The sequence below is a fragment of the Halichoeres trimaculatus genome, unplaced genomic scaffold (genome assembly GCF_033239565.1).
Source record: "Halichoeres trimaculatus isolate MK-OKI-2021-1 unplaced genomic scaffold, fHalTri1.1 fHalTri1_scaffold_15, whole genome shotgun sequence".
NCBI lineage: Eukaryota > Metazoa > Chordata > Actinopteri > Labriformes > Labridae > Halichoeres > Halichoeres trimaculatus.
The window spans coordinates 25504832-25517463 of NW_027437193.1; the positions used below are offsets into that span (position 1 = coordinate 25504832).

At 38.4% G+C, this 12632-nt stretch overlaps 1 protein-coding gene across 1 annotated transcript; it reads right to left on the reverse strand.

The window, feature by feature from the left end:
- Positions 1-1732: 1732 nt before the first annotated feature.
- ccdc39 (coiled-coil domain 39 molecular ruler complex subunit) lies at positions 1733-12389 on the reverse strand. Its single transcript, XM_074688888.1, has 20 exons — positions 11860-12389; positions 11278-11397; positions 11014-11160; positions 10414-10572; positions 10217-10309; positions 9714-9842; positions 9395-9586; positions 9103-9206; positions 8877-9009; positions 8405-8599; positions 8154-8318; positions 7907-8044; positions 6061-6272; positions 5744-5867; positions 5495-5654; positions 5305-5411; positions 3226-3366; positions 2832-3011; positions 2650-2738; positions 1733-2021 (listed from the first exon to the last, which is right to left on the reverse strand). Exons 1-20 carry the CDS (start codon positions 11956-11958, stop codon positions 1874-1876), a joined length of 2835 nt encoding a protein of 944 aa, XP_074544989.1. The 5' UTR covers positions 11959-12389; the 3' UTR covers positions 1733-1873.
- Positions 12390-12632: the final 243 nt, after the last annotated feature.

A 12632-nucleotide genomic window follows, 5' to 3' on the forward strand; every position in this document is an offset into this window, starting at 1 on the left:
GGTAAAGAATTCCTCAGATATAAACACATAAAAAAGCCTAATTTATGCAGCTTAAGTGATTGCAGGTAAAAAAAAAAAGTTACAAATATATGCTTAAAATTTGAAAATATATCAAATCATAAACAAGCATAAAGCAGAACAACAGAATAATGAACCTATAACCTCACAACTTTATCTAAAGTATGGTTTCCTGATCTATCAGTCCTCCTCTGTGAACATTGAGCCCTTAATACTGCTTCAAAATGTCCATTTAGTGTCACAGGTTTTAAAAGTATTTATCAAATTATCTGTTTTACTATTCAATGAGCTTTTCTTGAGGTAGGAATGCAAACACTTGTGGGAAATCTCAAAATAAGATCCTTCCCAGTCACAGAGTAAGTTTTACTGTAGATAACCTCCAGCAAAACAAGTGCTCACATAAATACCAGGACATGGCGTGGTTTTAGGTGATTTTCCTCAATTTGAGGTCAAAGTCTTGACCTTGTAGAGGTAAGCTCTCTTTGAAGATTCCTTCGAGCTGAAAGAAAGAAATACTTAAGTTCATCTCACTGTGCAGTCCACAATGACAAAGAATAATCAGAATGCATTCTGGGGTTTATTGGGACAATCTTTGCTAAAAGAAAACATTATCATTTGCTGTGTTTTCAGTTCAGTTTCGTTTTTTTTACAGAGTTAGCGACACAAGAAGGTGTATTTCATTATTTAATCTGTTTTAGTGTAATGAAATGATTATCACAGAAATAAAAAATCATAATCTGATATTAAATAGTGAGGACAAAAACACGAGTTTCACAGTAAGGTTAGAGAGGGACCATACCTGGGTCAAGACTGTTGCAACACCTTCTTCAGTCAGTTTCTCAGTGGATGTAAGCGCTACCTGAAGGATCAGTTTAACTGCATGACAAAGAAAGGCAAACATGAACTCATTTTTACTCAGTCGTAAAACAAAGATCAGTTTTTTTTTGAGCCTCCAGTGCCATTACCACTGCCTGTTGATGATCTCGGTGTCTGGACCGTTGGCGTTGCCTTGATGAACTCTGATAAGGTAGATGTGGTCATCTCCCCCGTGACAGAGAAGGGAAAAGATGCTGTGCAAATAAAGAACACGCACTCATATGAAATGTGGCTCAAAGACTTGACAGCACGTTCCTTAAAAGGCTCTTTGTTACCCGTCTCAGATTTCTGCTCAGTCTACTCACTTGTTTGTGTGGAACACAAAGTCAAACATCCAGCGAGCAGGATCAGCAGCAGCATGTTGAAGCTTCTTATTGTGGAAATCTGTGTCTTCAAAAATTCTCTATTTGCTCCCTCAGAGACGCTGACTTCTGTTTGTAAGTTATGAGGAAATGTCTATGCAGTGACAAGGTGTGGCTTCAAGGAACAATAGATTGTATACTTCACAAAATGATGTGGGTGTGAGAGACTGACCCAGGGGAATCAGTTGAAAAAAAATTCCCATGACACATGAGACCTTTCTGTTTTAAGAGTGCCAGGGATGCATTTTTCAGAGGCTTTCTTTGTCTAATGGTCATGTACCTGTGTAGCCACAACTCTGTGTGCATTTTCAGATTAAATAGCATTTTTTTAGATGAATAAATATCCTCTAACACATTTAATTGAAATGATTCAGCTACTTTTATTAATTCACTTTGTTTTAAGACAAGACACAAGCATCACAAATAACAGATTATTAAATGTAGACAATAGTTTGAAAACGTGTTGTTTAAAATGTAACCTGTCATATCATGCTGTTTATGAAGCTTAACACAAATATGAGTAACCATAACCTGTGTCAGAGATTTTGTGTTGTTCACCTAAATCTGTAAATAGAGACTGAAAAAAGCACTAAGTAAACAGGGAGAGGAGGATTGCACTAAGGGTTCTTTGACGTGCTGCCGCTGCTGCTGCCACCGCTGCTGCTGCGTCCAGGGGATGTGGTAGGAAGGGTTACAGTCAGACCCAGCTCCACAGCTTTCAGTGCAGAGGCCCTGGGGCTGCTGCCAGCTGAGGATGCTGCAGACCTACAGAGAAAAATGACACGAGATCTTACGTGGTTCAAGAGTGAGGTGACAACTTTCACATTCAAGTCAAGTCAAGTTTATTTATAGAGCACCTTCAGGAACACAGCAGTCGATCAAAGTGTTGTACACAAATACATATACATATATAAATATAACAATAAAAAAAAATAGAAAGACACCTGCTCTATTACACAATGTTGTGGGTTTGTTGCTGGGTTAGGATAGGTGTTGCAGTCAATATTTGTAATAATGTTGGAATTTTTGTAAGAACTTGTCAGTGTTAGTAAAAATGTTTTTCTCTTCTGACCTGAACAGCTTGCTGAGAAATGCAGTAAAATAGAGGGATTTTCAGCAGACCTGAATTAAGACAATCATACTGTTTTGGGGGGGGGGGGGAATGCCACATACATTACTTGGGGACATCAAATTTCTAAATCAAATGAATTTTAAGTTTTTTTAAAAGTATATTTCACCAAAAAATTTACACTCATATGTAAAAAAAAAAAAAATGTAATAATCAACCGTTTTCTTGTCAGGTTGTCTTGGTAAGAGCATTGTTAAAGTCTGCAGTGGGAGAAAAAGAGATAATATTGTTTCTCATCTTTAGAGGATCATCACGATATCTGACCTTACAGAGACTGGGCTGCAGACAGAGCTCGCCTTGGAGCTCCGGTGACTGGTGGGAGTGGAAGATGGAGACGGAAGAGGAAGATTGGCCTAAAGACAAACAGCAGGGAAAAAAAAGTAGATGTTACAGGAGTCTTTTTCATATTCAAAAATGAGGAAAAAAAACCATTTCTTGTTTTCTACCTGAAGGAAGTATTTCTCCAGCACTGATCTGAGGTCAGGATTGCCCTCCATTGCTTCATTTAGCATCTTGTCAATACTCTTATTAAATTCAATCAGCTCCCTCAGCCTGATGTCCTTCTCTTCAAAAGTTTCCGTCTTGGTGTTCTGTGCTGAGCGGATCACTTTGACAAGCTTGGAGCACTTAGCAAACAGCAGAGACATGAAATTAAAGCAAGGTCATGATAATCCCTGAGCAATCTTTATTTCTGACAGTGGCAGAGCTTATTCCACCTTTGCTTGTGACAGGAAAACAAACACAAAGAGATAAGCATGAACTAACAGCAGCTTGTTTTAAAATCATTGTTTTGTACCTGCTGGATGTGTTTAGAAAAACTGTAACAGACAGAGATCAAACCTGCTTTTTGGCTCTGTCGATTTTCACTTCCTGGGAAGCAACTTCTTTCTGCAGCCTACCGATGAGTGACTGCTTGTGCTCCAGCTTCTTTACTTCCACCTGCTCCTCCTGCTGCAGACTCTCCATGGTGTCATTCATGTCCTGGAGACGAGAGCAGTACACAACACACACACACACACACACACACACACACACACACACACACACACACACACACACACACACACACACACACACACATACACACACATACACACACACACACACACACACACACACACACACACACACACACACACACACACAGGGAGTGAGTAAGCTGCACCCAAAAATCAGCATCAAAAGTGAGGTCAAGAGGCGCACACACATACACAAAACCTTGAAAGGCTTAGAGTTGAAAACCCTTAAAGAGATAACATACAACACACCAGTGGTGTGACACACATGACGGGGGACGGCTAAAGGAAAAGGGGAACTGAGCAGAAGAGTGGGGAGAGAAAATGAAAACAGATATAGAAGTACAAACAGACTAACAGTAGTGTGATCCTATGTTTAACAGAATTTAATGTTTGACAATGTAAAAATCAAATTCACGCTTTAACCTGCATTCATGTATGTTAGATAATTACCTTCGCCAAGAAGGTTATGTTTTGGGGAGAGTTTGTCTGTCTGTGAACAACTTCACTCAAAAACTATCCAACAGATCTTGATGACATTTATAGGAAGTGTTCAAAATGGGATAAGGAAGAAGTGATTAAATTTTGGAGGTGATCCGGATCACCGTAGGGATCCAGGAATTCTTTAAAGGATTCTTTATTATTGTGAGATAGGGCCGTTTTCACTATATGTGTTTATAACTCCACGATAAATGGTCGGATTGCTTTACAAAATAATACAAGACAAGGTCACCATAATTTCTGACAGATGTAAAAGTACGATCCAGATCTGGTAATATTCTGGATACTAAGATTCAGAATATGAAATTTGAACTGGGTCATCATCATTTTTAACACTGTCAGATAACAAATAATCGTACAAACCTGCAATTAACACTAAATTGTAGCAGACAGTCTGCTGAAAGGGAGTATAACATTAAAGTAGGACTAAAGTGTTGGTGACAATCACAATATTCTTGGAGGAGGTCTGAGCTCTCTGAGTGCTTTTCTAGTTATTCATGTTATTTAGCAGTCCAACTGTTTCCCCATCTTTATAAATGTGACTTGAAAACCCTCTAAATATGTTGTTTGACAGTCAGAAACCATTATTTCCCAAGTTATAACCAAGCGCCAACCTCCGGTCTGAGAATATGAGACAATGCTGAAGTGCTAAAATCTGCTGTTTCTCGAGTGTTCACTTGAGGCTGGCTCCAGAAGTAGCAGCAGTCACATACACACCAAGCCAAAAAAAGCCATTTTCAAAGCAGAAATTAATTTCTATTTACAGCCTGGTTCAAAAACGTCTCCTGTCTGAATCACTAATTTTACTACCGGCTCCCACTGTACAGGGGGTGAATTTTTTTCTAACGCGGCCATTCAGGGGATATTGAGATCGCGAGCTCCCCCAATAAGAAGCACAGCTGAGGGTCACATGACGGCCGGTGCCCTATGGCTGTAGGCGAAGCCCTTGCCCCTACCAATATGGCCGCTGTAGCCAATGTGTTTCATTTTCCGTTTCAGAAACAGATGGGTGACTTCGGCGAGACTACGTCCATGTTTTATACAGTCTATGGTTATAACACAGCCTGAGATGCTGTGTCTACTGCTTGATTTCACTGTCAGTCAATTTTGATCAAAAACATTTTTTTTCTTCATTTTGACCAAAACATGTAAGGTAAAACATTTTTACATTCAGAATTAGGCATAGGTTCATACAATTCAGTTTATCACTTCCACTTGGGAAACAGTAACTGATGTGAAAGAGGAAGTTCAGGCAAAAAAAAGTTTGACATCTGATCTCCTGAAGTTGTATGTAAAAATGATAAGTTGGTTCTGGTGTAATGGAAAGAGATACAATACTGATTTAGTATGAAACTGAAGTAGATGAAGTAGACCAGCTGCTCTGTCTATAAATAGAACTAGCCTGTATATCCTGTTCAAGCTGTTGTATCTGTCTTCTCTTTAGCCTCAGTGTCTGCTCCTCCTCCTTTAGCTGCTGTTCAAGTTTCAGTTTCTCCTGGTACTCTGGACCTACAACAAAACAGAAAAAAATCAACATGATTGTGTAACTTTCTGCTATATAAACCACTTTCAGTCTTTCCAGCCATACGTACTGGACTCCATCGCTCTATTGAGAGATTTGCGAAATGCCGAGTTACTGTGGTTGAACAACATGATGGTGTTCTCCAGAGCTTTGTTTTCCACCTCCATCTTCTGGATTTGAGCATCCAGACTGTTTCCCTTGCGCTCCAGCTCCTCTTTCTCCTGTGCAGCCTGATGAAAAGCACACAACAGGGGTTTAAAGAGCAGACATTATCATAACCATATTGTCAGTATCAATGGTGTGATGAAGGGCTTCTTACTTTGATGATGTAGTATGCCTGTGAATTCTCTTCCTCCCCCTCAGGAGTTCCCATTGAATACACCAGGACCTCATAACGTTTCTTTAGCAAGTCGATCTTGGACAGTTTTTCATTCAATTCAGCACTGAAACAGAATCAGTCATAGCTTAAGTAATAATCTAAATCAAAAAAGTTTCTGAATTCCTGCTGTATATGAGAATCAGGGACGTGTGACATGCAACACAAGAGAGGACAATGTTTTCTCTGTGTGATCATAGGACAGCACAGCCTGCGGTTAGCTACACAGCCTGCTACAAACAATAAATTGGTGTTTTCACCTCAGTTTCTGCCTCTCCCGCTCAGCGCTCTTTATCTGCTGACTGAACATTTCTCTGCTAACTTTGATTTCATCCTCTCGCTCTTTGATTGCTCTCTGCAGCTCTAGCTTCCTCTTCTCCAATGAAAACACCTTGTTGTCCTCCTTGTTGTACAGCAGATCTCTCTTAAGCTTCACCTCCATTTTCAGGATGTTGTGCTCCACTGTTTTTTCCTATTGAGAAATGCACAAGGTCAACAACACAATTCATGACACACAGAAAACAAAGTTTTTCAAAGTGGGATATAGCTTTAAAGCTCCTGTGAGGACACCTTCCTCAAAAAACGACAATTAAGACGCTATTTATCTTTTGCCAAAGGTCTACGTAACTTTTGTAGATCATAACAAAGCATCACTGCTTATTTCAACATGTTTCATAACCTGCACTGCAAAAAACTAAAATCTTATCAAGTGTTTTTGTCTCATTCTTAGTAAAAGTTGTCTTATTAAACTTGATATCAAGGTTATAATAGTTAACTAAAACGAAACTAAAAACGAAAACTGAAATTAAAAATACATTGCAGTTAACTCAAACTAATAAAAACTAAAAAAGAAAATAAAAACGATAAGTAAACTAAAACTGTATCTTGTGTTCTCAAAACTAACTGAAACTAACTAAAATTAAAGACAAAATGCCTTTAGTTTTAGTTTCTGACAATGCTAATAGCCTTTAGGATTTAAATTAATCCGACACATTTTCCCAACCATTTTTACGACAGTTTTAGGCAGTTGTCAGTGCTGTACGGCACCATCAAAGCGACGTACTGGGACGTGCTTGTTTACTGCACTGACTGGCTGTGCGCTGTGCTGCCACGAAACGTAGTGGAGCAATGAATCAGAGCATCTGTAATAGTTTAATTTCATGTGAGTCTGACTTTAATTGTTTTTAAGTCTGTCTTTCTTGTTAGAGTCCGAGTTTCTAATTATTTAAGCTCATTTTATATTGTTTTATATAGTTTTGGTTTTTATTATTTTTATGTAGGTTAAAATTATTTTTTATATAATTTATGCTTATACTTTTTATACTAAGTTTATATTATTTTCATGTGTTTAAAGCAGCAGCCAACAGTTCAGTATCAGCATTAATTGAGCAGTGAACACTATGTGGGACAGGAAAATAAACTGTATTACAAAATATTTACTCTGACCTTTTTGAATCCTGCACCTGGCATATAAGATATGAAAAACTAAAACTAAACTAAAACTAAACTAAAACTAAGCCTTGTTGCAAAAATCAAAACTAAATAAAAACTAGAATCCCTGCTCTAAAACTAATTAAAACTAAACTGTAATGGGGAAAAAAATCAAAACTAACTAAAACTAAACTATAATGACAAATCCAAAACTATTATAACCTTGCTTGATATGAGCCACATTTAACTTATCAGGCCAAAAAATCTCATGTTTCAAGTTGTTTTAAGACAAAAATGAGGTCTGATTTGCTTGTAACAAGTAAAAAAATCTGCCAATGGAACAAGAAAAATTTGCAAGAAAATTTGCTTGAAACTAGAATAATGTCTTAATACAAGTAACAATTTCTTTTGATCCATTGGCAGATTTTTTTCAGGTCTCATGTTTGTCTTTAAACAGCTTAAAACAAGACATTTTCTGCACTAGTTAGATCATATTAAGACTAAAAAGACACTTTCTACAGTAAATAAGACAAAATCACTCAATAAAATTTCAGCTTTTTGCAGTGTGCTGAAAGCTCCACACAAGAGGCAATCAACCAGATATTTTTTTTACCCCAAACACAATTTGTTTCTTCAAGTGATAGTCATCCATAGGTAGTTCATAAGAGTAGTTACCTGTTTCCTGAGCCTGATTCTCTTCAGCTCTTTCTCCAGGGTGCTGTTCTGCAGTCTGACCTCCTCCATCTCTCTGCTTAGAACACTCTTTTCAACTTCTGACTTTTCCATCTCTCTGCTTAAGCAGCGGATATCATCCTGCCAGTGACACATGTCAGATTGGAGAATTTACAGGGTCAGTGCATGTAAAATGAAAAGGGTGGAGAGTGAGTGGGGGGGGGGGGGGGGGGGGGGGGGGGGGGCTGACCTCGACCTCCTTGATGTCGTTGGTTAGCTTGTTGGCTTTCCCCTTCTTCTCCTCCAAGACTTCGGTCAGCTCAGTGATCTTCATTTCCATCTCTTGCCTTTCGTCTGTATTTACATCACCTTGCATTCTTGCCAGTTTCTTAGACAGCTGGGCGATTTGGGAGTCCTACACAAGGCAGGAAGAGACAGGGAGAGTTGAATTTCATGATTCATTAAGTTTAAATGAGCTCTGTGGAGTGGATTCGAATGTACCTTTGAATTCATGTTCTGCTGCTGGTCTTTTAGTTCTTTATCCAGTTTTTTCAGCTGCCGCTTCTGACCAGAAATGACGAATTTGCTCCTGGAAACCTGGGCAATCAAATCTTTCTCTTTTGTCTTGAGGACCTGCAGCTTCTTTTTCTGAACAGAAAGCTCCTCCCTGCGGCCACGCAGCTCAACATCCAACTCCTACAGCAAAGTGCAGACAAAGAACAGAACTAGGGTCAATCTCTGACCAGTTCACAGTTCAGCAATTTAAAGGTTTTTTGTCTTGAAGGTTTTTAGTCTCAAAATTATTTTATCTGTGGCATCTTTTTCAGTCAGAAAAACAAATTTTGCCCTTGGTGTCATCTTGAATTCCTGACCATTCTACCAGTTGTTTTTAAAAATATTAACAAAGGCAGTTCTCTCCAACTGCAGCTGGGGACATGTAAATCTTTCAGGAGAAGATTGTTTGACTGATTACCTTGATCGCCTGCTCCTCCTCCTTGAGGAACTGATCCATCTGTGCAGCTCTCTCCTCCTCACTGAGGGCAGTCTGGTTCACAGTTTTAAGCTTGTTTTCCAGTGCCTCATTGTAGGCCCTGGCCTGCTTCAGTCTACGACAAAATAGATTGGTTGATAAACATTTAGGGAGAACTTGTGTCTAAAACTAATTCCACAACAGTTATGTGTGGAAATATTTCACTGACTTCTCGTTATTATGCTGGATTTCCTTCTTCTGTTTTGAGATTTTGGATTTCACAGACTCCACGTCAGATGTTGCTTTGACGAGTTCACCTTTGCAACTAAGCAGCTTTAGGACACACAGAGTAAAATTTGAAATCATCAATGTGACATGTTCATTTTTCTTAATACAGTAACATTTTTGCATACATCCAGAAAAGTCTGTAACTGTTAATCTTATTTCAAAACCATTCTTCTTATCATTTCTAAAAATATAAAAGTCATTTCAAAGATTTTCATGTTAAGTGTGAAGCTTACCTCACCCTGCAGCCTCATACAGTCACTCTCATGGTCTTGTAGCTCCTGACGCAACTTTGCAGCATGTAGATTGGCCATGGTTATTTTCCTCTCAGTTTCCTTGTTGTTGTTCCTCTCCGTGTCCAGCAGGTGCTTCCATTCTGTAACAGTAGCTTTTCTGGCCCTAATCTCCTGGTTGGCTTGGGCAAGTTGCTGGACAGGTGAAAAAAATGCGGCTTGAGTTTCAGGACTACTGTTGTTACATTCAGATGCTTTTAATTTTTACATTTTTTGTGCTATTTCTTTTATATTAAGGTTTTTATTAATAGACATGCTTTACCAGACTGCATTGCTGCATATCAGCGTCTCGTTGCTTCATCTGCTTTATGGTGTTTTCCCACTGGTGAATGAGCTGCTTAGTCTCTGTATGGGCCTGTTGTAAATTTTCTGTTGTTTTATCCAAAGCAATCTGTTTAGAGAGCAGAAAGGACAGGAAATTCAAATGATTTGCCATGGGATGGATGTTAAAGAACAGTATGGCTTTAATTCTCAGTCCTTGGAATGATAACCTGCTAGATGTGATTGATGCTTTCTTGAATCTGAAGAAAATTTTAAGGGAGCAGGTTGTAAGAAATGCTGACATAGTAAATGCATACCAACACATTTCTCATCCTGCTAAGCTTTTATTTTTGTTTCTTTGGTAGTATAACTGCTTGAATGTACAAATAAAATCTGTATGCAAGATATATGTATTTTTCTTGTTCCCCACCCAATACATTTCATGCTTATGTGAGTATTAGTCATTTAAACAGAGTAAATTATCTTTTCTTTCTTTCTTTCTACCTGTGTAGACTTGGTCTCAGTCAATTCCTTGTCCAGTGCTCTCCGCTTTTCATTTGCCTCCAGTGTCAATTTCTCTATAGCTAGAGTGAGAGACTGTATAGTGAGAAATAATAAGTTTGTTAGCCCAGAATGTTTTCTTTGCTGAAAACAATGCAATGTAAATCCTTATTTAAATAATAAAAATGTTGTTTTTTCACCTTAATCCTCTGCTCATCCTGTTGGGCATACTTGATAATAGCCATTGTGTCCTCATGCTTGTGTGCCGACTCCTCCAAAAAGGCATCCATAGTCTGCTGGTCCCAGTTCATCTTGGCCCTAAATTCCTCCAGCTTCTGCTTGGCCTTAAAGATGTGGTTCTAGAAAAAAAAAAAATTAAAAAAGGACTGGAGTAGGGCTGGACACTTAATTGATTTTAATCGGGATTTCAATTTTGCCATCTGACAATCATAAAAACAATATAATCGAAGAAAAACAATTAATATGCCACACAGTGTAGATGTATGCAAGTTCCTGTGCTTCATAGCTCTCCTGTGTTCCATGTGCAGCCACAGCGAGTGTGTGTGACTTATGTGAATCAATAATTCTGTATGTGCCACTTGCTGGTTCTTTAAAGTTGTGTTTAAATCAGTACTGAAGTTTTTGAATAAATGAATAATTGTGTATATTAATTGTGATTTCAATATCACTTAAAATAATCAGGATTCTTATTTTTACCGTAATCGCCCAGCCCTAGACTGGAGTACATGTGGCACCAAACTATATTGTTGTTTCTAAATTAAAATGCAGTGGATGAATACCTCCAGCATGGCACTTCTCTCTGCTAAAGATCTGTTTTCATTCTCCAGCTTAGCAGTCTCCTGTGCCAAGCGATCTCTTTCTCTCTCCCCGAGAGCTGTGAGGTGTTTCTCCAACTCTTCCTCTCTCTCCATAGCCTTGCAAAGAGCCTGGTTTTAGGTGAAAAGAATGAAAATCAAAGGCAAACCATGACTCTACTGATCCAACCCAAGGAGAGAAATCTGTCCATCCTGTAGTAAATTAACAATGTGCTGTTGTACACCCACCTCAGTGTCTTCCAGCTCTTGTCTGGCATTCTGGAGCGTATCTTCCAGAATCTTCGTCTCAATTTTATGCTCTTCAATTTTGTTTTCCACCCGCTCTAACTCTGCCTCTTTTTCACGGATCTGTTGATGAAGGAGCCATCATAAATGCAATTTATGTTTGACAATACATTTCACTAATCTTTATTTATCAATAGTATTCCCATACAATGTACAATGTTATTTATGTGCAGTTAATATTTCTCAGTAGTGCTCCTAACAAGCATGCTATCTTGAAGTCCCACAATAACATGGCCGTGGTTTAAAAACAACCCATGTAACTGATAGCCACATAGACGTTGAGTTCTTGGTTAACTGCTACTGTTGCGTACGAACAATATTTTTTTTTACGTTAACCGCGAAAATTAAACGTCACTCTGGGAAGTTAGTAGTCTTTCAACGACCAACATTGAACAAACGCTGTTTTTTTTTTTTTTTTTTTTTTTTTTACAGCGCATAGCATTGAGCCATCTTCAAAAGTAAAAATTAGTAGATATTCTAATCAGTGATTTCGTTTGCAAAAACATGAAACTTTCTAACTCTCACCTCCTTCATCAGAGCCTTGTTTTCAGCGTTGGGTTCGGGGATGGCAAAACGTTTGTCCCAGCCTATCTCAGACAAAACTACATCAAGTGCGCTCGACATTTTCTAACACTCCCCCGCTTGTTTATCTGAAAATTATGGAAGTAAAGAGCAGATACGTAAAGGTATTCCCGAAACGTTATCATCAACTGCCAAAGAAAACCGTCTTTCCTTTCTCTGCTTGTCTGTCACCCCTAGCAACCACCGTCCGTTGTCAACCGCCCCGAGCAACCAAACGTGCCTCCGCTGTCACCACGAGGCGGCAGCACGAGGGGCTGGTTAAGATGTAGTACAACGGAACAAAAGGAAACGAGTCTGTCTCAACAATTCTTCATAACATCATTACACAAACACAAGACAGGCAATGTTTTCAGCTCACCTTAATTGATCTAGAGTTAAGTGAAAGCCCCAGATAATGAAGTTTTCTTTCATTTGTTAAATATACAAAAGCCTTACAGGACTTGCATCAAACTATTCTTATTTACTTTAGACGTCAAAGTAACTGAATAGTATGTCCAGAGTGCAAAAGTTGAAGCAGTACAGCCTGTTTATCTTGTAATGGTTATTTTTAACTTTTTCCAGAGAATACTGAGTTTTCTTTTTTTTTTTTTTTTTAAAGTGTCATCCTTTAACATTATCAGCATTTCTAACTTTCACTTATTTTTTTTTTCGGTGTCCTTGTCATTTTGTCAAAATATTTGCAATTGGGTGAAGTACTACACAAATAGTAAATTTCA

What these genes read in the sequence shown, in the direction of transcription:
- ccdc39 (XM_074688888.1), bottom strand. Translation starts at nt 11,958, where the DNA reads ATGTCGAGCGCACTTGATGTAGTTTTGTCTGAGATAGGCTGGGACAAA. An exon ending in ACGACATCAAGGAGGTCGAG is followed by an intron (nt 8,045 to 8,153) that starts GTCAGCCCCCCC and finishes TGTCACTGGCAG; the next exon opens with GATGATATCCGCTGCTTAAG. An exon ending in TGGAGAAATACTTCCTTCAG is followed by an intron (nt 2,739 to 2,831) that starts GTAGAAAACAAG and finishes GTTTGTCTTTAG; the next exon opens with GCCAATCTTCCTCTTCCGTC.